This window comes from Protopterus annectens, chromosome 1.part2, assembly GCF_019279795.1.
Source record: "Protopterus annectens isolate FY-2018-M chromosome 1.part2, PAN1.0, whole genome shotgun sequence".
Classification (NCBI taxonomy): domain Eukaryota; kingdom Metazoa; phylum Chordata; order Ceratodontiformes; family Protopteridae; genus Protopterus; species Protopterus annectens.
In genome coordinates, this window is record NC_056727.1 from 719,048,571 (window position 1) to 719,075,441 (window position 26,871).

Here is a 26,871-nt window from a genome sequence, read left to right on the forward strand (position 1 = left end):
CATTCATGGGATTTTACTCACTTTTGCAACAGTTTGTTCCTTCTGTTGTACAGTTTGTTTTTGGCAAAGGAACACCAGATTGACTTCCTTTTTTTGGAGGATAGCATCTTGGTTCTGTTTGGGCTATCACGATCCATACACTCGTGCAAGTGCTTATAGAGTGCATTTGTGTAGGATTCAGCAGTTGTAACTGTATTGTCCATCTGCATGGGTGTCATGAAGTTCACCACTTCTGTCTTAAGAAGCATGAAGTTGGCTTTGGAGAAATATTTTACCGGGGTTTCCTTAATGGGGGGTGGGGGCGGGATGTGGATATCAAGGGTGATTAGCTTATGGTCGGATCGGACCAACAAGGAGTTGACTTCAGGTGTGGAACACCAGTCACTCATGTTGGTAATGACTAGGTCTAGGATATTGTTGCCCCTGGTGGGGGTATGGATAAGTTGATCCAGGGCATTGGAGTTTGAGTTCCAGAAAGCGTTGAGCTAAGGAGTTGGTACACTAGTAGTTTTCCCAGTTAATGGTGGGGTAGTTGAAGTTGCCCATTATTAGGGTGTTTGGTTGAACCCTAATATTTTCCAGTGCATCAAGAAAAGAGGAGTGGGAATCCTGGGGCATGGGTGGGTATCTGTAGCAAGCTACAATTTGGATTGCAGTTTTGCCCAGAGTTAGTTGCACTTGGATAACCTCGAATGCATTATGCTGAGCAACTAGCCTAGAGGTGTGGATATCCTTAATGAATATGGACACACCTCCTCCTTTTGTGTTTCGGTCCAGGTTACATGGCCGAAAAGTGTGGTATGAGTTGTAGCCTGGTAGTGCAGGGGTGCTCTCTGGAGCCTTGAACCAGGTCTCAGTCACTGCACAGATATCTATGTTCTCCATTTTAAGGAGTGCCTCAAGTGAGTGCATTTTGAGATTTAGACTTCTAGCACTGAGTAGCATTACCCTTGGATTTTGCTTGAGTGTTCCTGTTACGGTGGTGAATTTGTTATTTGAACCTCGCCTAAAAAAGGCACTATAGGGGCAGCAAGAGTCTTAGCCAATATCCAGAATCCCAGGGGTGACAGGTGCAGGCCATCTGTGGCAAAGCATCGTGGTCTGTCGACCACGTCATCCCAAGCAGACAGATACTGGATCCCCTTAGACACCAGAAGCTTAGCCAGTTGTTGAAGTCAATCATTTTGTCCTTGTACTGCGGTATCATTCGGGGTGATGACAGAATGCTACTCAGGGCTAGGGTCATACCTGCCTGGGCTACAAGATCGGAGAGCTCTTCCATTTCTCTTTTCATGTAGTCCAGGGAGTTTCGTCTCGGGTCATTCACACCAACATGGACAATGCCAGTCATATTTGTACTTGTTGTGGAGTGACCTGAGTGCGTGGTTTATGTGCCGGATCCTGGCACCCAACAGGCAGCTGACAGTAACCTTCTTGTTTAGCCTGGTGAGTGGGGCATCAGTGTGCCTGACTATAGAGTCACCTATGAATAGTGTGTTGGTTACGTTGTTTTGCCTTATTGGCTGTGGTTGAGTGGCACACTGAGTCTGTGGGCTATGTGTCATTTGGGTTGTGTTGGGGGATGGAGGTTGCTTGCGTTTCTGCTTTGGAGGTCTCCGTTGCTTAGACAGATTATTATCAAGAGCCTCCACGAATATTTTACTGTTACTGTGTGGATTTTGGTGGTGTAGATTTAGTGAGACTATGTGATGAGTGTGGTGTGGTGCAAATGTTTACCCTTCTCCTCATGACTGTCAAGTTCAGTCTTGGTTGGAGAGAGCTTTACCTCCAGTTTGGCTAGATAAGTGCATCTCTCACAGGTTGTAGTGTACATTGCCTCAAGATGCCCAGATTCATCAGATAGGAGAGAACACTGTGAGCTAGCCCTTGGACATTCCTGAATAAAAACTATTTTCCTCTAGATAAGTGAGGAAAGTGAGTACAAGAGCTGTTTTTCTCTAAGCAAGTGAGAAAAGTACAAGAACTGTTTTCCTCTAGGTAATGAGGAAGATTGAGTGCTATAGTAATTAGCAGCTTAGCAGCACGCTTCAAAACAAAGCACAGATCCAAAAAGAAACAATGGCAGAATAGCACAAAAACGAAGTTTAATTCACGAAGTAAAATCCACAAGATAAAATCCAATAAAACACATGAAAACACTCTGTAATTATACTGTTATAGAACCATAACATATAAACAGTATTTCAGCTGAAGTCTTCTTTAAAGCTAAGTACCCCGTTGGGGAAACTTTTCTTGCCTCAGACCGATGTCGGACAAAGTTAATAATTGCATTTCTTGTGGGAAGCAAATACCGCATAAGGATTTTCACTCTTACTGTATACCTTGCTTAGGGCCAGACCACGACGTCTCGGCCTGCCGTTTTTGTGCTAGGTTTAACAAGCGCACTATTAAGCGCCGGGCGGAGTTCGCCCTTCATTATTTTGGCAAAAAAATTTTATTATATCATGTCGTCGGATACACCGACGCCAATTTTAGGCAAAAAACGCAAGGATAAGAATAGACATCAGAGGCCTGCACAGAGTACTGAGATCACGCTTAGGCCGACTACCGGTTCTTTGGTTCTCAGCGAGGTGCCTACACAGCCCCTGACTACCGATGAAACTATTTTACTGGCGATTTCAGTACCCGAGGCCGCAGGATCCTCGGTCCCCATTCCCAATGCAGATACTGACGCCACTCTTGGCAGGGAAACCGAAATTTCAGTAAGGCCTGCCATTTCTGAAGGCTTTTTCAGGCCTACCACCTCTTCTATTAAATTATTCACCAAGTCTAAAGCTGAAAAGAAAATTAAAAAACATGGGCCTCAGACCCCCTCTCAAGGCCCCATGCCTAAGAAACAGATGCTTAAAATGGCTGAGGATTTGATTACTCTCATCAGGGGTTCTCAACCCCCCCCCCCCCAGACAAAAGACCCAGGTTGGAGGTAGACTACCCTGCCTCAGACCAGGCTTGTATTACTTCAGACCATTCTGAGGACCAGGATTACACCTATTCCCCATTTGAAGACTCTGATGCTGAGGAGTCTATTCCCTCAGTCCCCCCCCCCCCCCCCGAGGACTTCTCTTTTGGGGAAACCCTGCATACATTGAGAGAGCACTTCCACTGGGAAGGCCAAGATTACTCCGATTCCAAGAAAAGGCTCAGGGAATTTCTACTACTTCCCCAGCATAGGCCCCTGGCTATTCCTCCTGTCTTGGATATTTTGGATGATGTGTACGCACAAGCCAGTCTTAATCCAGACTCATTACCTCCAGCCCCTGTTAAACCAGACAGATATTACCGGGTCCCTGATTCTCACCAGTTCCTCTATAAAAGCCATACTGCTGACCCAGAAATAATTTCACAGGATCCCAAGGGGATTAAGGCCTCTACTGCTAAAAACCCTTTGCCTTCAGAGAGAGATGCTAGAGCATTAGAAAGGTGGGGGAAAAAGGTGTATACATCAGCCACTTTAACCATGAGGGCATTAAACTGTCAATTTCATATGTTAAAATACCAACAGTTCTTGCTATCTCAGCTGAAAGGCAAAATGACACAAACAAAACAGCCAGACTTGAAAGAGTTGCAGGATTTGTTGCATGGAGCAGAACAAGTGGGGAAACTCACCTTGCAGTGTGGATGTCCTTCAAGGATGCATCTGCAGTCCTTACATATGGGTTGTCCTGCCTCAGGCAGCTCTTCGGTCGGCCGGATTCCAAAGTCTGGGACCGGCGTCGGCTGATGTCGCCCTTTCCCTGACGTCAGAGCGCCTGGGGTATAAGAGTCAGCCGACGCCATCTTCCTCAGTCTTTCTTGCCGCGTGGTGCCCGAAGCAGAAGCAGTTCGCAAGTGCCGGTTTGCCAGCTCCTGTAAATTCAGCTACCGAAGACTTCAATAAGCTAAGTACCCCGTTGGGGACTCTTTCTTGCCTCAGCCGATGTCAGATCAAATGCTTAAAGTTAATAATTGCTTGACTTGTGGGAAACAAATACCTCATAAGGATTTCCATTCCTACGGTCTCCTTTGCCTAGGCCCAGACCACGACGTCTCTGCTTGTACTGCCTGTGCCTCCTTTAATCGACGCACTCTTAGGCGTCGGTCGGAGTTTGCAGAGGAATTTGTTGGGGCTTGTTTCTCTTATAAAATGCCGTCGGAGACTCTGACTTCTCATTTAACCAAAAAACGGAAGGACAAGGACCGACACGCGCGGACCGTGGTTTTGGCTGAAACCTCGCCTAGGCCTACCGCGAGTGTCTCTGTCTCGGCTGAAAGAGTCATTGGTACTTCCGACCGTGGAAACGGTACAACCGACAGCCTCGGCCCCGGAGGCTTCTTCTGAGTCGGTTATGGATTTACCCTCGGAAACCGGTGTTCAGGAAACTTCCGACACCATTCCCTTAGACAAGACTACCCCAGCACGTGGAGCAGCCAGGCCCCCTGCATCCATGTCCATTAAAGCATGCACTAGGAGGCCTCATGCAGAGCTGCTGTCACGGGGTCTGTCATACGTAGACATGCTTGGCTCAAAGAGCAAACCTTACCAGTTCATGTCAAAGCAAAGTTACTAGATGCACCACTTCAAAAAGATGTATTGTTCGGTGCTAAAGCTGAGGAGGTACTAAAGAAAATGGAGGAAAAAGCAAAATCTATGCAAACAGTTAAAGATTTCTTGCAGGTGCAGCCTCCATGCTTCAGCAGAAACTGGCCTTCAAAAAATTGGTCCTTTCCAACCACGGACAGACCCCAAAGGGGCAGATACAGACGCCCAAGGGGTAGAGGACAACCTCAAGGATCTTACAGAGCTAGACAGTGGCAAACACCAGCCCCCAGAGGTGGAGAAGATAGACCACAGTCATTTAGAAAACAGATGCAATGACTTTCCCCTATGCCTGCCAAACAAAGATATAATGGCAGCACCTTTGGGCAGAAAACTGGCCTTATTTTCAAAAAACTGGCACATTGTTACACAGGACAAATGGATTCTGGATATTGTAGACATAGGCTACAGGTTCCACTTTCACACCCTTCCAAAACTGAGAGGCATGCCAAACCTGCCACAAAATCAATGGGCAGAGGCACAAAGGCAAATATCCGCTCTCATGGATATGAAAGCAATTCAAGAGGTACCTGCAAAAGAACAAGGTTAAGGTTTTTATTCAAGGCTATTCCTGGTACCAAGGAAGGACAAAGATTGGAGACCTATCAATTCTAAACACATATCTAGAGGTACCAAAATTCAAGATGCTCACATTACAGCAGCTTCTTCCCATGCTGGGCAAGGAGTCTTGGCTGGTAACGTTCCTCAAGTAGGCATACCTGCATGTCGCTATCAGACGAGATTGCAGAAGATACCTCAGATTTCTTGCAGGTTCAACCCATTATCAATTCTCTGCATTGCCCTTTGGCTTATCTACTGCGCCCAGAGTGTTTACGAAATGCCTGGCATCAGTAATTGCCTTCTGCAGACCATGAGGAAATCAAATCTACCCATATCTAGACGACTGCCTGATCCAAGCAGACAGAAAGGACCTTCTATTGCAACATCTGGCATTTGTAATAAAACTGTTAAAACTGTCTGGGGTACACAGTAAACAAAAAGAAATCAAAACTAATACCTTCTCAACAGATAATTTTCCTGGGTGCCAGCTTAAATACAACAACCCAGATGGCCTACCTCACGCCAGACAAACAAGGGCAACTGTCTCAATACTACAACAAAATGGCAACTTTAACCAGGCTAACTGCAAGGAAAATCCTGCAGGCTCTTGGGTTCATGGCATCTTGCATCCTACTAATACCATTTGCAAAGCTGCATATGAGGAAACTACAATAGTACCTAAAAAAACTTATGGTCTCTGCACAGCCACAGCTTGGAAACAATTATACCACTCATTCCATGCCTTCAAAAGGAATTTTTGTGGTGGGGTCAAGCATGCCAAAGAAACACAGGTCTTCCTTTCTGTTTACCACAAGCAACTCAAATAATCACAACAGACGCCTCAGACTTTGCCTGGGGAGCACACATGGCAAGTCCATGTATTCAGGGAAAATGGTCCCAAAAAGAGATGCACCTACACATCAACCAAAAGGAGATGCTAGCCGTACAAAATGCTCTTATGACCTTCAAAGACCTACTGCATCCAGGCCAGCTATTAATAAGGACAGACAACACCACAGTCATGTGGTACATAAATAAACAGGGGGGAACACATTCATACCCCCTGTGCAGGCAAGCCATGACCCTGTGGAACACAGCACTGGAATTACAAATTTAACTACAGGCACAATTCCTGCCAGGGAAGGAAAACACACTGGCAGACAACTTAAGCAGAAATATGACAGACCCACACGAATGGAAGTTGCATCCTCAAGTCTTCTCAAAGATAACTCAGGCATGGGGACTGCCAGATATAGATCTATTTGCTACCCACAGAAATTACCAGTTGGAAAAATTCTGCTCAAGGACCTATCATCCACAGGCCTGGAAAGTGGACGCACCCTCTTTCAATTGGACAACATTGACAGTCTATGCCTTCCCGCCTCTACCTCTTCTGGCCAAAGTCCTATTAAAAACCAGAGCAGAGAGGCCACAAATGATTCTCATTGCTCCAGACTGGCCACGACAGCACTGGTATCCTCTCCTAAAGAGCCTGTCACACACACCACCATGGATCCTTCCTCAAGTTCCTCTTCTGTTGTCCCAGCACAACTACAAGACCCTTCACAGCCAGCTCAGAACTCTAAATCTAGCTGCATGGAGAATACCTTAGTTTACCAACAAACTCTCCTCTCCAAGGAGGTACAGGATGTCATCTTGGAGGCCAGGAGACCCTCTACTAGAAAAACCTACTCCGCCAAATGGAAACGGTTTTGTACCTGGAATCAAGCAAAGGGTCAGAATCCTTCAGTAATAAATATACCTCAGATTTTACAGTACCTAACTGAGATGTTAAACAGTGGCCTCTCCTTCTCTTCCATCAAGATCCACGCTTCAGCCATTTCAGCACAATACAATACGGATCCTCCTTTATTCTCACATTCTCTATTAAGGCAGTTCCTTAGAGGGGCAAAAAATATAAAACCCCCACGGAAACTACCAGCTCCAGCTTGGGACCTCAACTTCGTATTGGAGAAGCTGACACTGCCTCCTTTTGAGCCGGCTTCTTTAGCAGAGCTACAATACTTGTCATGGAAAACAGCCTTCCTACTGGCTATTACCTCAGCACGCAGGGTTTCAGAGCTGCAGGCCCTCATGGCTGTGCAACCATTCATCATTTTCCATCAGGACAGGGTCTCCTTACGAACCAACCCTACCTTCATGCCAAAGGTAGTATCCAGTGTGGCTTTGAATCAGTCTATTCATTTACCTACCTTTTATCCAAATCCACAGAACAAAGGAGAGAGGTTACTACACTCCTTGGACATTCACAGGCAACTTTGTTATTACTTGGACAGAACAAAGTCATTCAGAAAATCTGAGCAGCCCTTTGTGTCCTGTGCTACAGGTGCTCAAGGAAAGGCCATTTCCAAACAGACTATTTCAAAATGGATAGCCCACTGCATACGCTTTTGTTATTCATTTCATGGAAAATCAATGCCTGTATACATCAGATCCCACTCCACCAGGGCTACAGCTACCTCAGCAGCTTTCCTCAGAGGGGTCCCTACCAAGGACATTTTGGAAGCAGCTACTTGGAGTTCAGTGCACACTTTCTCCAAACACTACCACCTTCCACTATACTTAAAATCTAGAGCGGGCTTTGCCACAGCAGTCCTGCAGGGCATTCTAGCCCCTCCTAATTCCGCTTAGTACCAGCCCCCCTTACTTAGCTTTGGGATTCTACCCAAGTGTGATGACTGCAGCTGTATGCACGATGAACATAGTACAGTTTTGTACCTACCATAAATGTAGATGTTAGAGTGCGCATACAGCTGCAGTCCAGGTTACCCTCCCTCCATCCCCTCTTAGGACAGGACTTATGACAAACACCTTTTACATACAACCTATTTGGGGTATTAATTTATGGTGTATTTGCTTGCAACTACTGTTTTGATTTATCTACTTATGTATGTTTGCATGACATCATGTTTTGCCTTCCTTTCTGGGGGCACCTGACATCTGGGGCAAGAAAAACTGAAGAAAATGGCGTCGGCTGCCTCTTTTATACCCCTGCCGCACTGACCTCAGGGAAGAAGCGACGACAACCGACCGCCGGACCTAGACTTTGGAATTCGGCCGACCGAGGACCCGCCTGACGGCAGGATAACCCAAGTGTGATGACTGCAGCTGTATGTGCACTCGAACATCTACATTTATGGTAGGTACAAAACTGTACTATCTGTATCTGCACTAGACGAGTTACAGGACAGAAACAAGTGCAAATGCAGGCTTTCAAATCAGAAAGTTGAGAGAGATGGAAGAGATTGCCCAAACGGCCAATAACTACAATTTCTGGGCCAGAACCACTCATGTGGTAGACAGGTTACCTAGTGCTTACCACTCCTACTGGTAAGCTAGAAGGCTTCCCTCCAACACAGAAAGGCTTGGGGAGCTCAGAAGCTTACATACAGTCCTGGTTATAGCAAATCTGTATCTGGAACACTAGTTACAGGAAAGGCAGGAAACAGGCTTACAGTTTTTTTTTTATAACAGAAAAGTAGCAAAAATAGTAGTAAAACAATTCACATGTTCACATGCAGTGCAAGCTAGCACACGAGTATGTAGCAATATTAGACCAAACACAGTTTAAAAAATGCAATTAAATTAAAAAGGACTAAAAGCAAGTGCAGAAAGAGTTTATTGGGTAGAATGTGGTAAAGAGATGGGACTGGGGGAGTGTCCCAGATCAAATCTACAGTGGGGCGGGCAACTGCAAGAGCCACCAAATTTAACTACAAACCAAAAATAGGGACAGTGGGTGGGACAAAACAGTTTCAACAGAGATCTAAGCAACAACTAACAGTACAAACTCTAAAACCAAAAAATATACTCAGCTTTGTATATTTGCAGATCAGTCTCTCAGAAAAGGGAGACAGCAGTTTCAACAGAGATCTAAGCATCAACTAACAGTACAAACTCTAAAACCAAAAAATATACTCAGTTGTGTACATTTGCAGATCAGTCTCTCAGAAGAGGGAGACAGCAGTTTCAACAGAGATCTAAGCAACAATTAACAAACTCTAACCAAAAAATTGTACTCTGCTCTGTATATTTGCAGATAGTCTGGATGGCAGTCTCTCAGAACATAGGTTCCAGCAATTAAATGCAGGGTGGTACTAACCGGTCAAATTTTATGCAAGTGATCCTTGAGTTAGATAACACACAAGCTGTATTAAACAGTTATACCAACTGAAGACACGGCAGAAAATGGTGTGGGGAGTGGGGAAAACAATTTCAACAGAGATCTAAGCAACAACTAACAGTACAAACTCTAAAACCAAAAAAATATACTCAGCTGTGTATATTTGCAAATCAGTCTCTCAGAACAGGGAGTGGACTTTACTGGTAAGTAAATGAGAAAGAAAAAACATCTTCTAGAGCAACAGATTGTCAAGGTAATGCTCATTGATATTGATATAAACGGCGCATGCTGAGAAAAGCAGTGAAACAAGTTATTCGTAGCAATTGAATATGATGAAAAGGATGCTTCTACAGTAGTTAGCTGATGGTGTAAACATTGCTTTTTTGGGGGGTGGTGCTGTGTTTTGTGCTGTCAAATGCAAAACAGATCAGTTACATACTGATTGTAAACAGTCATGTTCAAGCATAGTTGGGATTAGTAGTTCAAAAGTAGGGTTCCCTAGTAAGTAAGGAGGGTTTGCTGGAATACTGGGGTATTACAAGGTATTAAAACCACTCCTCTGAACAGGTATTGAAGTTTGGAACAATTTACAGATGAACTTTTCTGACAGTAGGGCTAAGTGATGTCTTCATCGGTCTCTCCATACTGTCATGTGATTTCTAATTGTTCCTTGTTTTTTCTCCTTTAGGGCAAAATGGGTGGGCCTGGCTGGCATGTGGACCACAGCTGGAGGTTGTTAATTCAGTAACAGGGGAACGCCTTTCTGCATATCGATTTAGTGGAATTGAACAGCCTCCAACTGTTTTGGCTGTTAAGGAGTTTTGCTGGCTCAAGAGGACTGGACTTTTAGTGGGACTGGAAGAAACTGAAGGAAGTGTGCTTTGTCTTTATGATCTTGGACTGTCAAGAGTTGTGAAAGCAGTTGTTCTACCTGGCAGGGTAGGTATGCTTTTGCACAGACTATTGCACTGTTTATTCTAGTTTTTGTACATACATTCTTGAAGAGTTGCCCTGTCAAATTTTTTTTGTTTTGCTTCTTGTGGATCTGAGATTTCACTCCGAGATCTGCACTTAGGAAGCATTTATATCTTGTGCATTCTGCTTCCATGGCCATTTTCTCATTTAACAATCCTTTCTCCTTGAGTCAGTTTTCTATTGGTACAGGAGCAATACAGATCAGAAAATCTTCTAACGGAGTAGTCCTAAACCTCATGAAGATTAACAGTGATTGGATTGCCTTTATGTATTTGTTTCTTCGTTGTTGTTTCCACTGCAGAGCAGCTAAAGGTGTAGGTACTTGCACTGAGTTGGTATGAATGGAACAAATGCAAATATGTAGATCTGAAGTAGTTAACTTCATTTGTTCAGCACAGAACAACAAAGAATCAGGTGCTTCTTCACAAAAACGAAACCACAGAATAAGAATTGGAAGTATGTAATTTGAATGCATTGTGTTACTTTAAATGTATAGTTTTTTTAAGTTTTAATTGTTTAATTGTTTAATTATTTGTAGAATTGATTGTAGCTGGTGCTATAAATACTGATTTTTTTCAGTAGTAAGTTACTCCTTGAAGGCTTACTGTGGCCGAGGCGCTAGAGAAATAAAACCTTTTTTACTGTTTTTTCTGTGATTTCGTTTTTGTGAAGAAGCAGCTGATTCTTTGTTGTTCTGTGCCAGTTGCTTGTATCCATGACCAGTGATCCAGCTACAAATATACCTCAAATTTTTAGAGAGGACAATGGGGGGTACCTCCCAACGACGTACTATGGATGGTTTCCTCAACATCAATTCGGAAAGAGAACGAGACCGGTATGATAGAAATACAGCTAATGACAATAATTCAGGTTTACCTATATGAGAACATTTTTTGGCAGAGACACGGAATAAACGAACGAATAATCCATTTTCTAACATTGGTAAACGTTCTTCGGATTATTCAGCAGAGGTAAAAACCTTAATTTCAAAATTGAGTAATTTAATGAATAAGGAAATGGCCACGTTTTATAATTATACCAGTCTGCAGAAGTATATTGATCTTGACATTGTTCCACGTGGTCTAAGAGCTATGAAGTTGCCCTCTGAACCGTTTGATGTTACATGTGCAGATAAGAATTTTAAACAGAGATGGGAGAGAGCAGCACGTGTGCTCCAAAGAATGGATTAATATTCTTATTGAAAGAGACATGGTTAAGTTATCTAACATTAAAAAAGACATTAATATGGTATGTGCCAGCATAATGTCTTCATTAGACAATGTTCATTTTGAATCCTGTTTGTCGGACATTCAGGATAGACTCGATATACAGGAGAAGAAATTATTGGAGCAGAAAATGCATACAATTCAGCGAGAAATTCGAGATTTTGAACAAGAAACTGCTTTTTTTAGATCAGCCAGTCAGCGTTCACGTTCCAAAGTACGTTTCCAGGATGGGGCGAGTAGAGTAAGGGAGAGCATAGATAGTTCACACAGCATGGATATGCCTACTGTGGATTGTGGTAGGCGTTCTGATAACTATGAAGAGAGAGATGAGTTTCCACCTTTGCCGTCACCATCAAATGATCGCTATTTACAGTTATGGCGACCACAATAGACAGCGAAAAAGAAGCTTTCCCGAATGTGAACAGCAGAAAGGGGGGCCCACAACGTCAATGGAGAGACGACAAAAGGACTAAATGGTATTAATGGTAGTTTTGGAACGGTTATTAATTTATCTGGCTGCAATGATAATGAAAATGTTATTTCTGTTTTAAATTATGGCTTGAAGTTTGTCCCTACGGTGGTACCGCAATTATATAAGTGTAAAATAGAATTATTTAAATTTATTAGAAAGTTACATTTATAGTATTATTTTCAATATCTTTCTACTGTAAATACTGTTAATCAGGGTAATACATCTAATTTGGATGAAGATGAATTAGAATTTAATTCTGTTGAGTCGAGTGACTCTTATATCTTGTGATAGTGAATTAAATGCGTATTGTGTAATAGATACCTCTGTTATACCAAAAAAAAAGTACTTTTATGCCTCCGGTGGTACATATAGGAATCAAACGATTCCAAGTTATGTTGAACTTTGAAGTTGAGACATTGCTTAAAAATTCTGATTTACAACATTTGAGTTATAATTATCTAAAAATGAGTAGTTAGCTTTAATAGAGTTTTCCAAACAGAAAGAGTTAGTAGTTAAACCTGCTGATAAGCTTAATAAAGTAATAATTATGCATTACACACAGTATTTAAAAATGTGTTTAGATTTGTTGAATGATGTAAAAGTATATAGAAGAGCAAGTGAAGATGATGTTGAACATTCTAAAAAGAATTATATGTCTTTAATTTTGAAGGGTTTGAAGTTAGGCTATTGGTCTGATACTGATGTTTCCAATAAATTATTAAGTGCAGATACAGGCCCTGCTTATTTCTATTGCCTACCAAAAATCCATAAAGACCGTGTTAACCCCCCCCCTTCTCCTCGGTTAGACCGATAGTGTCAGCTAGTAAATACTTTTTGCATAATTTGGGGGTTATTTTACATACAATATTGGTAAAGAAGCTAAGAAATTGCCCTCATTCAAGATTCATTCTGATTTTTTGAATAAAATAAAAAAGTTATATGGTCAGATAAAATGTATTGGTTAAGAGCCTGTATACCAACATTAAACGTGTTTGGTTTGGAGGCGCTATTACGTCAGATGGGAGACCATCCTTTTACACATTATGTGATGGATTTAGTTAAATTTTGTTTGGAAAACAATTATTTCTATTTTGATAATCAGGTCTTTCAACAAATACAAGGCACTGCTATTGGTGCTCCATTTGCACCCATATATGCTAACATCTTTATGGGCCTAGTGGAACAGGATTGTATTTATACTAATGTCTTTTTTAAAAATCATGTCAAATTATATTTCAGATACATAGATGATTTAATTTTTTTGTGTGAAAGAGGCATACAGTCAGTACATATTTTTACACAGGATATACAAGTTAATAGATTTGAAATAAATTTTGATGGATTACAATATGGTCAACAAGTGTCTTTTTTGGATGTAAACTTATATGGCATTATTGGACAATATGTAAAAACTAGCATTCATAGAAAATTTGAAGTACCTAATGAGTTCCTAATGGGCACTAGTTGTCATCCTAAACATACTATAACATATCTGCCTTTTGGGGAGTGTTTGAGAATCTCGAGATTATGTAGTGATGATGAAGTGTTTGGAACAGAAATAATGTGCACAAGAAAGATGTTTGAAAATAGATTATATGATAAAAGTTTAATTGAACACGATATTGATAGAGTGTGCGATATTAGATATCAAAGAAAAAAATTAGGTCAAAAGAAAAATAATAGGAAGGATGTCGCTCAAAATAAAAATAAAGATACAGAAAGTCTTTTTGTAGTCTCTACTTATAATATCTACAGTGAAAAGATTTGAGATTTAATATTACACTTTTGGGAATATCTCAAAGAGTTTTGGTGAATTGGAAGGACTAATTAATAAAAAAATGGTATTTTCTTGTATAAGGGGTAGGAACATTAAAGATATGATTGTTCATACTAGATTTTTTAGACCTGAATCTAGGTTGTTTCATCAAATTTTGGCTCAAGGAATGTTTGAGTGTGGGAGATGTAGTTGTTGCCCCTATATAGTTGATTGTTTTACACACATTAATAATATTTTGTTTAGATCTAATGGGACATATAATTGTAAAACAGAAAAAGTGGTGTATGCTATTAAATGTGGGTGTGAAAAATTTTATATTGGACAGACAAAGAGAATGTTCAAATTGAGACTTCAGGAACACTTAAGAAATATTCAGATAAACAAAAGTGAAAGTCCTTTGGCTCAACATTTTCATCAATACCATGGGGGGAATTGTGATACTTTAAAAGCCACGATTTTAGAACGAGTGCCTTTGGATGATTTAGATGAAAATAGAGTGAAAAAGGTACTTTTAAAGAAAGAAACTATTTTTATTTTAAAATATGGTACTTTAATACCAAAAGGTTTAAAGATGGACTGTTGTTGGAAGTATGTAATTTGAATGCATTGTGTTACTTTAAATGTATAGTTTTTAAGTTTTAATTGTTAATTATTTGTAGAATTGATTGTAGCTAGTGCTATAAATACTGATTTTTTTCAGTAGTAAGTTACTCCTTGAAGGCTTACTGTGACCGAGATGCTAGAGAAATAAAACCTTTTTTACTGGTTTTTCTGTGGTTTCGTTTTCATTTGTTCAGCAACCTGTGGGTTTCGGATCCGAGCCGGCAGCATACCAAGCAAAAAGATCTGAGCTCCAAGCTCCTCCCCCTACCCATACTACACTGCATCCTCCTTCCAATCCTCAGATCTCATTTGCCACGGCTTTGCCAGCATGGGATTTTTGAACTCCAGGCAAGTTGTTTTTGAATTTTATTGGTCTGTGTGTACCCCTTTGAGAGATATATATATATATATATATATATATATATATATATATATATATATATATATATATATATATATATATATATATTTATATAGTTATTAGTTTCTCTTTCCTTACCGGGTTCTTTTTCTCGCTCAGATCGCTGGCTGCTTAGAATAATATCTAGAGGCTATTCTATTCCCTTCAAATACCCAAAAGGCCCGACAAAATATTGAGCCCCCCGGCAGATAGAGCTTCTTGGAGCAAAGGTTTCCCAGTTGATGCCATGGTGGTGGCGGCCACAAAAAAGGAACTCGCCCAGGAAAGTTCCTCGGTCCACCCCCCCCAGGCAAAAGGAGTCCAAGGCAATGGACTGTCTTGGAAAACGGACTTTTGCTTCAGCTACTTTTACTATAAGGGCGCTGAATTACTTGGCCCACGTAATTCGACTGCAGTGGGACCTTGTGACAGAGTACGCCCCCGCTCAGAGGGAGGCCGCGGCTTTGGAAATACAAAAGCTGCTAGAAAAAAGAGCCGTCCAGCAGGTGCCCCCAGACAAGTCCAGATCAGGCATCTATTCCAGGTTCTTTTTGGTACCAAAAAAGACGGGTGACCTAAGGCTGATTCTCGACCTATCAGCAATGAACCTGTTCATTGCCAAGGAAATGTTCCGGATAGTCATGCTTCAATCCATCCTGCCCTTCTTGCAGGAGGAAGACTGGTTGTGCTCTGTAGACTTCAAGGATGTGTACTACCATATCCTGATGGACAGGCGATCCAGGATGTTCCTCCGCTTTCGGCTAGGGGCCAGTCATTCTCAATTCAGGGTCTTTACCCTTCAGTCTCACCACAGCTCCCAAGGTGTTCACCAAGGTCATGGCAGTTGTAGCGGCCCACCTGAGACTTCAGGGCATTTAGTTTTTCCCGTACCTGGATGACTGGCTCCTCACTGCTCCCACCAGGGATCTACTCGTACTAGCTGGAGTTTTCTTTCTCCAGATATCACCTCTGCTGGGGATCACCATAAATCTCAGGAAGTCTTCCCTACAACCTTTTCAAGTGTTAGACTTCATAGGGGCGAGAATAGATTCTCTTCAGGCCAGGGCGAGAATAGATTCTCTTCAGGCCAGGGCATTTTTGACTCCAGACAAGACTACACAGCCTGACACTTCATGTGTTAGTGCTTCTGCAGTCCCCTGCACCCCCAGCATAATTAGTCCTGAGACCTTAGGGTCCATAGCAGCAGCTGTCAACCTGATCCCTTGTGCTCATTTGCATGTGAGGTTTACAGTGGACGTTGCAAGTTCAGTGGTCTATACTACATCAACCTCTAGATTTTCTGATCCCTCTGAGCAGTATGTGCAGAAATTCTCTCATATGGTGGCTCCAGTCCTAGGATTTGAGGGAGGGACGTCCCTTTGTTGCGCCCCAAGCCACGGTGATCATGGACGCCTCCCACCTGGGGGGGGGGGGGCACTGTTCGGGCAGGAATGTCTAATGTGTAAAAATCTGTTAACCAGTTTACTGTGTAATTTAATTTAATCCTGACTTGTGCTCAGGATTAACTGTAACCTGTGGAACTTGTTTAACTTGCTTACTTATGTAATCTCTGTAGATAGTCTGTTTGTAATATGTAATGCTGTTATTATGTAATGCTGTATCTGCTTACCCTTGGAGCTTTTCTCCCTGGGCCTCCGCTGAAAATGGACATGCATCCAGTCGGACTAATCCCGGTCAACAAATGTAAAATAAATAAAAAATAAAAAATGTCCATGGCACGTGGACTCAAAGCGAGACCGTTCTGCATATAAATGTTTTAGAGATGAGTGGTTCGTTTAGCGTTGCAGACCATTCATGCTGATCTTCCTCTGGGAACTATTGCGATCCAGTCACAATATGTCAGTGGTCTGGTATATCAACAGACAAGGGGGAACCAAGTTTTATCCTCTTTGTCGAGAAGCCATGAGAGTTTGGGAATGGGCGATCTCCACCAACCGCTTTCTGATAGCAATGCACATTCCGGGTCGGTCCAACATCTTGGCAGACAAATTGAGCAGAACTATCCTTTCTCCCTATGAGTGGTCTCTGAACCCTTGTGTAGCGGAACAGATCTTCCTCAAGTGGGGTCAGCCTTGCTGCGATCTCTTCGCATCGCCATCCAATGCGAAGTGCAGCGAGTTTTTTGCTCTAATTCCCCCGACAGAGGAAGCCCCCAGAGACGCTTTTGTTCATGCTTGGCCTCCCAGTCTTCTTTATGCATATCCCTCACTCCTGCTGATGACAAAATTCTTACAGAAAGCTCGTCAGTTGGGGAGCAGAATTATCCTCATAGCCCCATTCTGGCCTTGTCAAGTCTAGTTTCCCTGCCTGCGGTCTCATCTCATAGCTCCACCCTGGATCTTGGATCCCATTCTGGATCTGATTCATCATCTTTCGGGAATGCTTCCTCTGAATCTGGACAGCCTGAAGCTCACAGCTTGGCTGCTCCAGCTCCCCTAGTTGCTAGGACTCACGGTATCTCTTCCCCTGTTAAATCCATCTTGGTTGCAGCACATAAATCCTCTACCAGGAAAATTTACTGTAACAAATGGAGACGTTTCTCCATTTGGGCTTCACAGAGAAATCTGGATCCTTTTACCGCTCCGGTCCCAGCGGTATTAGACTTTTTGTCTCTTATCTTCCAGCAAGGAGCCAGCTCTTCCACAGTGAATGTCCAGCTGGCGGCTATTTCCCATTTCCATGTAGGGGACTATTTAGGCTCTCTCACTGCTGCCAGAATTTGTAAGACCTTTTTGAAAGGCACTCTTCTTCTGAGACCTACTACTAAGAATCCGTCCCCGCCATGGGATCTGACTTTGGTTCTTCAGGCCTTAGTTGCGCCTCCATTCAAGCCCTCGGCATCAGTTGACTTAAAATTCTTGTCAGGGAAGATGGCTTTTCTGGTAGCTATCGCTCTCAGCCGGGAGAGTGTCAGAACTTTAGGCTCTTTGTATGAAACCCCCATATCTAGCGTTTCATAAGGACAGGGTGTCTCTCGGGATTTATCCGTTTTTTTCTCCCTAAAGTTGCTTCTGAGGTGATCAATCAGTTTATTAATTTGTCTGTTTTTTTCCCCTAATTTTCAGAACAAAGGAGAATACAAACTTCATTTTCTGGATGTTCACAGGCAGCTACGTTTTTATTTGCACAGGACGGCTGCCTTTTGTAAATCTGATCAACTTTTTGTTTCCTTTGCTAAGCCTTTTTTAGGGAAACCAGTTTTAAAGGTGACTTTCGCTAGGTGGATTTCCCTTTGTATCCTACAAGCATATAGAAAATTTGGTTTACTAGAACCAGTAGAAGTTCATGCTCATTCTACGTGTTCTATGGCAACGTCTGTTGCATTCTGGTGTAGAGTTTCCCTGGATGACATTTGCTCAGCAGCTACCTGGGCATCCTGTCACACCTTTATTATTCATTATAAACTGGATTTGGTTTCTAGAGGAAGGGCTTCCTTTGGCTTTGCAGTGCTCCGGAATATCCTTCCTTAAGGGCCTCCCAAGATTTCAGGTAGCTGGGGACTCTGTCCCACAGGTTGCTGATCAAATGAAGTTAACTACTTCAGATAAAGAAGTTATGTACTCACCATAACATTCCATCTGAAGTAGGAACCTCATTTGTCAGCAACCTTTGGGACACTGATCCGATCTCGGATCCGAGCCGGCAACTTTTACCACAGCATAGATACGAGCTCCTAGCTCCTCCCTTTACCCATAATCCCCTGCCAACCCTAACTGACCTCAGATCTAGTTTGCCACGCTTCAAGCCTCCAAGCTGGATTTCGAGCTCCTGGCAGTTAAGAGTATTTGTGAGAGAAAAACTTAAAATTTTTTGTACCTTCTCTTGTGTGATTGTGTAGATTGTTTAGGTTCCCTCTTAGATATCTTTTTTTGTAAAATTTTCCTCCCTACCCTCGCTGGTTCGTAGTGTGTGTTTGTGGTGTGTGTAGGGGCCTAGTGAGTGTGTTTTTCTGTTCAACATGTTGGAGGCCCCTAAAGCCATCTTTTCAAAATGCACCGAGTGTGGCCATAAGCTTTCACCGGCGGATGGCCACACCCGGTGCGTTAGGTGCCTTGGGGTTGAACACTTCTCTTCGGGATGCACGATTTGTGCAGCGTTCAACCCCAGGGCACTTAAGAACCAGAGGTCGAAGCTGATTCTGGCGGGCCTTTTGTCCTCGGACTCAGCTCCGACCTCCGGTTCTTTGGTGGCCGCTACCCAGCCCTCTGTGGTAGCCACCCCTGCCTCCCTCCCTCCGGTCGGGACTCAACCTCCCGTTTTGGCTCCGGAGGAGAGGAAGGCCAGAAAAACCAAAAGGAAGGAGAAGCACCATAAGCAGCGGGCCGAGGACTCTTCCTCTGCCCCACCCGCCAAGCGGGCTTCTCCATCCAGGGTTTCTGGATAGTCTCCTCCTCGGCTCCAGTCCCCTTGTTTTTCACCGGGACCTGGGGAGGAGGCGACCCGGTCCCCGTCGAGGTCATCGAGGCGTCACTCTAGGTCTGTCTCGGTGGCCTCGTCGAGGTCCACCTTTAGTATGTCAGATGCAGACATGGACCGGATGATGAGGAGGTTCATCCAGGCCCAGCTGCCGATGGGAGTGCTCTTGCCTCCCCCCCCCCCCCTCCGGGGTGGGGAACTCAACCCCATTTTTTGCCCCAATTGCTCCTTCTCTGTCCCGCTTCCCGGGTTCGGAGCATTCGGAGCCGAGCCGCATCTGATCCGGGGGTGTGTCAGAGCCGACAGTACTAGTTACTTCGGCTCTGACTGGTCCCTTGAGTTTGTCGGATCCGACCTCTCAGAGCCGTGGGCGGAGCTTCTGATCCGAGGGACTTTGTGTGACTTTGGCTCCGTCCCGGTCGGAGCACATGGGTCCTTCGGATCCAAGGGTCTCGGCTCCGGATCCGGTCCCCGCTTCGGATCCGAGTGGGAGCCGACTCTCTGAGCCTATCGAGAGTAGCTCCCCTTCAGCTTTCACGGTGGTGGAGAGGGCACTGTTGAGTGCATCCCGACCCCCGGTCCTGGCTTCGGCTCCTTCCTGCACTCCCTCTCAGCTGGTTCCGGGCTCCCATCACCCGGCCTTCGGGACAGCCTGCTTCAGCATCTCTGGGCGTTCCTGTGGAACGTGATATTGCTGGTGAGTCTTCCTCAGACAGACCCCCCCGAAGAGGTCCCTCACAAAGCCAAGTGTACGAGGAGGCACATGGACTCCCCTGAGTCCCTTACCGAAGATACGGACCTAGATGAAGGGGAAGGCTTCCCAAGGCCCCCCCCCCCCCGAGGATGTCTCCTTTGGAGACATCATGGAGATGCTCAGGATTAGGGGGGGTGGTCTGCCCCCGAGGCTTCCTCAGATGAGTCCGTATTCCTAGAGGCGTTCGAAGCAGGGCCATCTACCTCTTGGGTGTCCCCTCCCCCCGACCTCCTGGTGGACCTTATTTCCCCCAGGGCTTGGAAGGAGCCGGACACTGTAGAACCAGTCCCCAAGCGCCCAGATAGGATCCTGAGGCCCCCTGCTGAAAGAACCCACTGAAGCAGAGGTCCCCCCGTGGATGGCCATTTTGGTGGCGGTGGCCACCAAGAGAGAGCTGGCTCAGGAGAGCTCTGCGGTCCACCCGCCGAGTAAGGACTCTCGAGCGATGGACCGCCTGGGGAAGCGGGTCTTTAGTTCAGCAACCTTCTCCATGAGAGCGCTGAACTATATGGCACACGTCATCCGGAGGCAGTGGGATCTAATAAAAGAATACGCTGCATCCCCCCCCCAGAGTCCATGTTGGAAGGAGGCAAGCAACTGTACTCCTCCTGAATGTCTACTCTGCGTTCAGTTTCTAATACCTCTATGCGGCTCTTGTCACACGCCACTGAAGGAGCCGCTAGAGCCGGCGGAGCCGGTCTGGTAATCAGGCGTCCGGCCTGGCTCCGACACTGACTTCTCGGAACCCTTTAAGGTGTCATTCGCGAATGCCCCCTTTGATGGTTCTGCACTTTTTGGCAAAACCGTTCGCGACACTTTAGTCCAGAGCGAGAAAGACGGGAAGACGTCTGCCGTCGGAGTCTGCTTCTCTGCTCCCCAGAGGTCCTTTTCTAAGCACCAAAAGGGTCAGAAGAAGATGTGGTTCCGAAAATCGCATCAGTCCCAGTCTGCTCCGGACAAACAGTCCTCTCGTGGCAGAGGAGGACAGGGAGGACGCCGCCCAAGAGGCAGAGGGGTCCCAGAAACTTTGGGTCCAGAGAACCATTCTCTGAGAGGCCCACGCAGAACCCCTGAGGGGTTGCCCAGCTGCTCCACTCTGGAGGCAGTCGGGGGGGGTGTCTTTCAAAGCACCTAGCAATGTGGGAGTCCATAACAGATTGCTGGGTGCTTCGCATCATATCCAGAGGTTACCAAATTCCCTTTATTGTAACCCCCAAAACCAAAAGCCTCCCCGACGTACCACCCAATCAAAGAGAGGCAGCTGCTACAGAAATTCAGCAGCTTTTGCAAAAAAGAACCATCCAACCCACCCCCCCCACCCCCCAGATCAGTTTGGATCGGGGTCTTACTCCAGGTTCTTTCTGGTGCCAAAAAAGACGGGGGACTTGAGATCCATTCTCGATCTCTCTCTCCTGAACCTGGCCTCTCTCCTGAACCTGGCAGTACCCAAAGAAAAGTTCCGAATGGTCACCTTACAATCTATTCTCCCCCTATTATGGGAGAAGGATTGGATGTGCTCGATAGACCTCAAGGATGCGTACTACCACATCCTAGTGGACAGACGCTCCAGGAGGTTCCTCCGCTTCCGGCTGGGAGCCAGTCACTTTCAGTTCAGGGCCCTTCCCTTCGGTCTCACCTCAGCCCCCAGGGTGTTCACCAAAGTCTTGGCGGTCATAGCGGCCCACCTGAGGCTTCAGGGAATTCAGGTCTTTCCGTACCTGGATGACTGGCTCCTCATCGCCCCTACAAGGCATCTGCTCTGTTCAGGCAGGGATTATTTCCTCGACCTTGCTGCACGTCTAGGGTTGACTATCAACATGACCAAATCCTCTCTAGTCCCTTCACAGGTAATAGATTTCATAGGGGCGAGATTGGATTCCAGGATAATGCTTGCCTTCTTGACTCCCGATCGGCTTCAGAATCTGAGGTTGCATGTCCAGGCCATTCTCCAACTTCCTGCTCCACCTGCGGAATTGATCCTGAGGGCTCTAGGGTCCATGGCGGCAGCTATTCCTCTACTAGCCCTAGCCTGGCTAAATATAAGGGTCCTGTAGTGGACCCTCCAAGTACAATGGTCCCTGTCTCGCAACCCCCTGTCCCATCCTATTCCTCTAAGCAGGGCTTGCAGAGGGTCACTCATGTGGTGGCTCCGGTCCCCGAGTCTCCACAAGGGATGACCATTTTTCGATGCCTTCCCCCGTCACCACAGTGACCATGGATGCCTCTCGCCTGGGGTGAGGGCACTATTCAGGCAGAACGGTCCAAAGCACATTGAACAACAAAGAGACCTCTTTGCATATCAATGTCCTAGAAATGAGGGTAGTGCTTTTGACATTTCAGGCACTTCACAGCCTTCTCCCGATTGGGACGATTGCAGTACAAATGGACAACATGTCAGTTGTCTGGTACATCAACAAACAGGGGGGAACCAGGTCTTATCCTCTTTGTCGCGAGGCCATGAGAATGTGGGAATGGGCGATTTCCACCAACCGCTTTCTTATTGCAACGCACATTCCGGGACGGTCCAGCATCCTAGCAGACAGGCTCAGTCATTCGATTCTGACTCCGTACGAATGGTCTCTCAATCCTCTAGTAGCGAAACAAATATTTGCCCAATGGGGGCAACCCTGTTGCGATCTTTTTGCCTCTCCTTCAAATACCAAATGCAACAGTTACTTTGCTCTAATCCCCCCTCAGGGGGAGTCCCCGAGAGACTCTCTAGTGCATGCTTGGCCTCCCGGTCTCCTTTACGCTTATCCTCCTTTGCCCATGATGCTGAAACTCCTACAGAAAGCCAGTCGGCTGGGGAGCAAAATGATCCTCATTGCCCCATTCTGGCCTCGTCAAACATGGTTCCCGTACCTGTGGTCTCACCTAATTCATCCACCATGGATTCTGGATCCACTCCCGGATCTCATTACCCACCCTCTGGGTCTCCTGGCCCCCAACCTGGTCAACCTCAAGCTGACTGCTTGATTGCTCCAGTTCCACTCCTGATTAGGACTCCCGGAATCTCCTCACCAGTCAAAGCCATCCTAGTAGCAGCACATAAACCTTCCACCAGAAGAGTCTACTGAAGCAAGTGGAAACGTTTCTCCATCTGGGCGGAGCACCATCACTTGGATCCTTTCACGGCGCCTCTCACGTCGGTTTTGGATTTCTTAACTACCCTTTTTCATCAATGGGCTAGCTGCTCTACAGTCAAGGTACAACTGGCAGCGATTTCGCATTATCATGTAGGGCATGAATCGGGCCCTCTAAGTACTTCCAAGCATTGTAAAGCTTTCCTCAAGGGTACCTTCCTTCTCAGACCTCCGGTCAGGGAGGTAGTACCCCCATGGGATTTGTCTTTGGTTCTCCAAGCCTTGACTAGCCCCCCTTTTGAGCCGGCGGCCACGGTTGATCTTAAATACCTCTCTTAGAAGACTGCCTTCTTAGTGGCCATTACTTCAGCTAAAAGGGTCTCTGAACTTCAGGCTCTGTGTGTTAAACCGCCGTGTTTATCCTTCCATCCAGGTAGAGTTTACCTCAGGATCAATCCGTCCTTTCTGCCTAAGGTGTCTTCGGAAGCTAATATTAATCAATCTATTCATCTTCCCGTGTTCTTTCCCCATTACCAGAACAAAGGAGAATATAAACTGCATTCCTTGGATGTGCACAGACAATTACGTTTTTATACTCCTCGAACTGCTGGTCATGGGCAATCTGACCAGTTTGTCTCCTTTGCCAAAACAAGTTTAGGCAAGTCAATTTCTAAAGTGACACTATCACGGTGGATAGCTAGTTGTATCCTCTTAGCGTATCAGAGTTCGGGAAGGCCTGCACCTCAGGGAGTCCGAGCTCATTCTACTAGGGCCGTCGCTACTTCGGCGGCTTTTAAATCTAGGGTCCCCTTAGATGATATTTGTTCCGCAGCCACTTGGGCCTCATCTCATACCTTTATCAGCCATTACAAACTGGATGTTGTCTCCAGAGGTAGGGCGTCCTTTGGCTCTGCAGTGCTCCGGAATGTTCTTCCATAAAGGCCACCCAGGATTCAGGTAGCTGGGGACTCTGTCCCAAAGGTTGCTGACAAATGAAGTTCCTACTTCAGATTAAAAAGTTATGTGCTCACCATAACGTTCCATCTGAGTAGGTATCTTCATTTGTCTGCAACCACCACCCCCCCCTCCTTCCCCCTGACCTATAGGATCTGTCTTGGATAAGCCCCTTCCGGGGCACAATAACAATGCTTATATCAGGCAAACTTGATCTGAGGTCAGTTAGGGTTGGCAGGGGATTATGGGTAAAGGGAGGAGCTAGGAGCTCTGATCTATGCTGTGGTAAAAGTTGCCGGCTCGGATCCGAGATCGGATCTGTGTCCCAAAGGTTGCAGACAAATGAAGATATCTACTCAGATGGAACGTTATGGTGAGTACATAACTTCTTAATCTGAGTAGGTAAACTTTATTTGTCAGTAACTTTCCCTCCTTCCTTCCCCCTGACCTTGGTGGTTATTTCTGCTGAGCTCAATGTTAGGAGTTCACAATTTTGATGTTTGTCCTTGGTTCAGGGGTCTCCGGTTTTAGTTTGTTGGTTGTCACGTGTGGAGTGGCAAACTCGATCTGAGGATTGGAAGGAGGTTGCAGTGTAGTATGGGTAGGGGGAGGAGCTTTGAGCTCGGATCTTTTTGCTTGGTATGCTGCTGTCTCGGATCCGAAACCCACAGGTTGCAAATGAAGTTTACCTACTCAGATGGAACGTTATGGTGAGTACATAACTTCTTTTTTTTTTTGGCACAACCTTATTTTGTATCAAAGGCATTTAAAATAGTTTAGGCATGCTGTTACCCAGAGAAAACTTAGATTGTTGAATGTAGGATTGTTGCATATTTAATGCTTGTATTTCATGCAAAATATTTCTCTCTACTGAGTATTACAGCTATTGAAATGAAGGATAACTGACATTTAATGATACGGAAATACTAACTAGGGCAGATGTATGTATGCAAAATGGACTATTAACAGGTTTGTGTAAGTTCATACAGTTGAGCCATTACTACAAAGTAGCAAAGGTGAAATTCTAGTAAATTTCAATTTGGTAGACAAGTGCATATTTACTAAGGAAGAGATTTATATGAAGAATATCCCATTGAGTTGTAGATAGAATGGTGAGGAATGTTTAACCATATCAAGAAGTAGTTCCCTGGAAGAGTAACATAATTTGAAATGCATCTTACTGGAAAGCAATCAGTTTATATATATGTTTGTAGCACTAGAGAACTGAGTAAGAAGAAAGTTCAGTTTTGTGTAGGGTATGGATTGTTACTTGTAATTAGGTTTAAACATTAAGAACTAGAGCGATTTCTTCCTGTTTAATAATTGCACAGGTTCAAAGCTGGATGTAACAGAATGATCTAAATAATGAAGGGGCAGTCTGCAGATGTCCAAGCATAATGTGGTATACGAGAGGTGCACACAGTTTAGCAAGGATAGTGTCCTGGCAACAGGAAAAGCAGCCTCCCTCTCTACTGTTAGGGTTGTTCGATAAGAATTGCTCAGTCTTGATGGATGTATTTTGGTGGGTGAAGACTGATTATACATGCACCAACTGCACATCTGTAATGAAAGAATACCAGGCACGCCAGCTTGCTTTATTGACTGAAAAAGGTGTTTGGTGTATTTTTTGTAATATGTGTACTGTAATTAAAGAAGTGATTTAAGTTCTTTCTGATCTCCTGTTGGCCATCCTCATGGATGCCCAAGGTTACAGAGTGGTAATGAATTTAGAATGGCTGAAGTTTGTGTGTGCAAGTAGTTGATTTCCTTCTATTAAAAAAGGAATTACAGAGTGAGTGTACTGTTTGTTCTAGTTATGTTTTTGAAAGTTGACAGTGGTTAGAAAAATAATTAAAAACAAAATGTTACAGTTCATTCCTCCCCATGTGTCTAATGTAATGGGTGTCTGATGTAAGATTATATGGTTGAAGCATAGACATTATGTAGACTGGTAGAGAATTGAAATGTTCAAAATTTTGCCTGCTGACAATTTTATGGCATGGATGAATGAGATGCTTTATATTGATGGAGCTGGCTGATCTGTCAGAAGGTAAAGAATGAAAAGGTGCAATATCCTGGACAAGAGTTTGTATGCTGTGGTATTTGGATAATGAAGGTGGGCAGTTTTTTCCATGGGCAGGGGCAATGAGAGAAGATGCATCGAAGTACAGCATCATCATCATGGGTATTGTAACAGACCAGGAGGCTTGCTAGCTGGTGGAAGTTCTAGGGCAGTGATGGTGAACCTATATCACGCGTGTCAAGTGACACACCAGCATTCACAAATACCCGGGTTACCAAGGAAACTGAACAAAAATATAAGAAATATGTGACCCTGCACTTGTCTGCTAAAACTCTGCAACAAAGAAGTCATTAATTGATGTTAATCAAATCAAATGCAGTGTATTTAGTATTTTTTTCAGTTCAATTCAAAATCTATTAAAAGTAGGGTAACTTTTTGGTGCATTATTTTAAGCCCAATTAGCAGTGCTCATATCACTTTCTCTATTGTAAGTCACTGATTTTTCTTTTATTTTTATAATACATAGCTGCACACGATTGGACTGTATTTTTTAAAAATAATTGACTATGTAAAGAATTGTTTCTTTCTTGTTCGTGGGGGGGGTGACAAAGCAGCAGATTCAAAGCAGCAGATTCAAGATAGGCATTTTCCAAATTTTTGACATGCTGAGCCCAAAAGGTTCATTTATCACTGTTCTAGGGGGAAGAGGTTAAGAAGCACTATTATAAGCAAGTCAGACAAGACGTAATGAAAAGATTATAGAAATTGACTGACTGTAAAGGGATGTAAACTGGTAGCTTATGAGGGCTTTTGAAGATAATTGCAGATTTTTGCAAAGGGATTTTTAGTAAAGGATTTAATTACT

General features: G+C 44.4%; 1 protein-coding gene across 1 annotated transcript in view; it reads left to right on the forward strand.

Moving 5' to 3' along the window:
- The window catches only part of AHCTF1 (AT-hook containing transcription factor 1), a 2,707,103-nt gene that overhangs the window by 262,337 nt on the left and 2,417,895 nt on the right, over positions 1-26,871 (forward strand). The window contains exon 4 of the mRNA XM_044058692.1: positions 9,991-10,241. Coding sequence (XP_043914627.1) covers positions 9,991-10,241 — 251 coding nt within the window. The remainder of the gene's footprint in view (positions 1-9,990; positions 10,242-26,871) is intronic.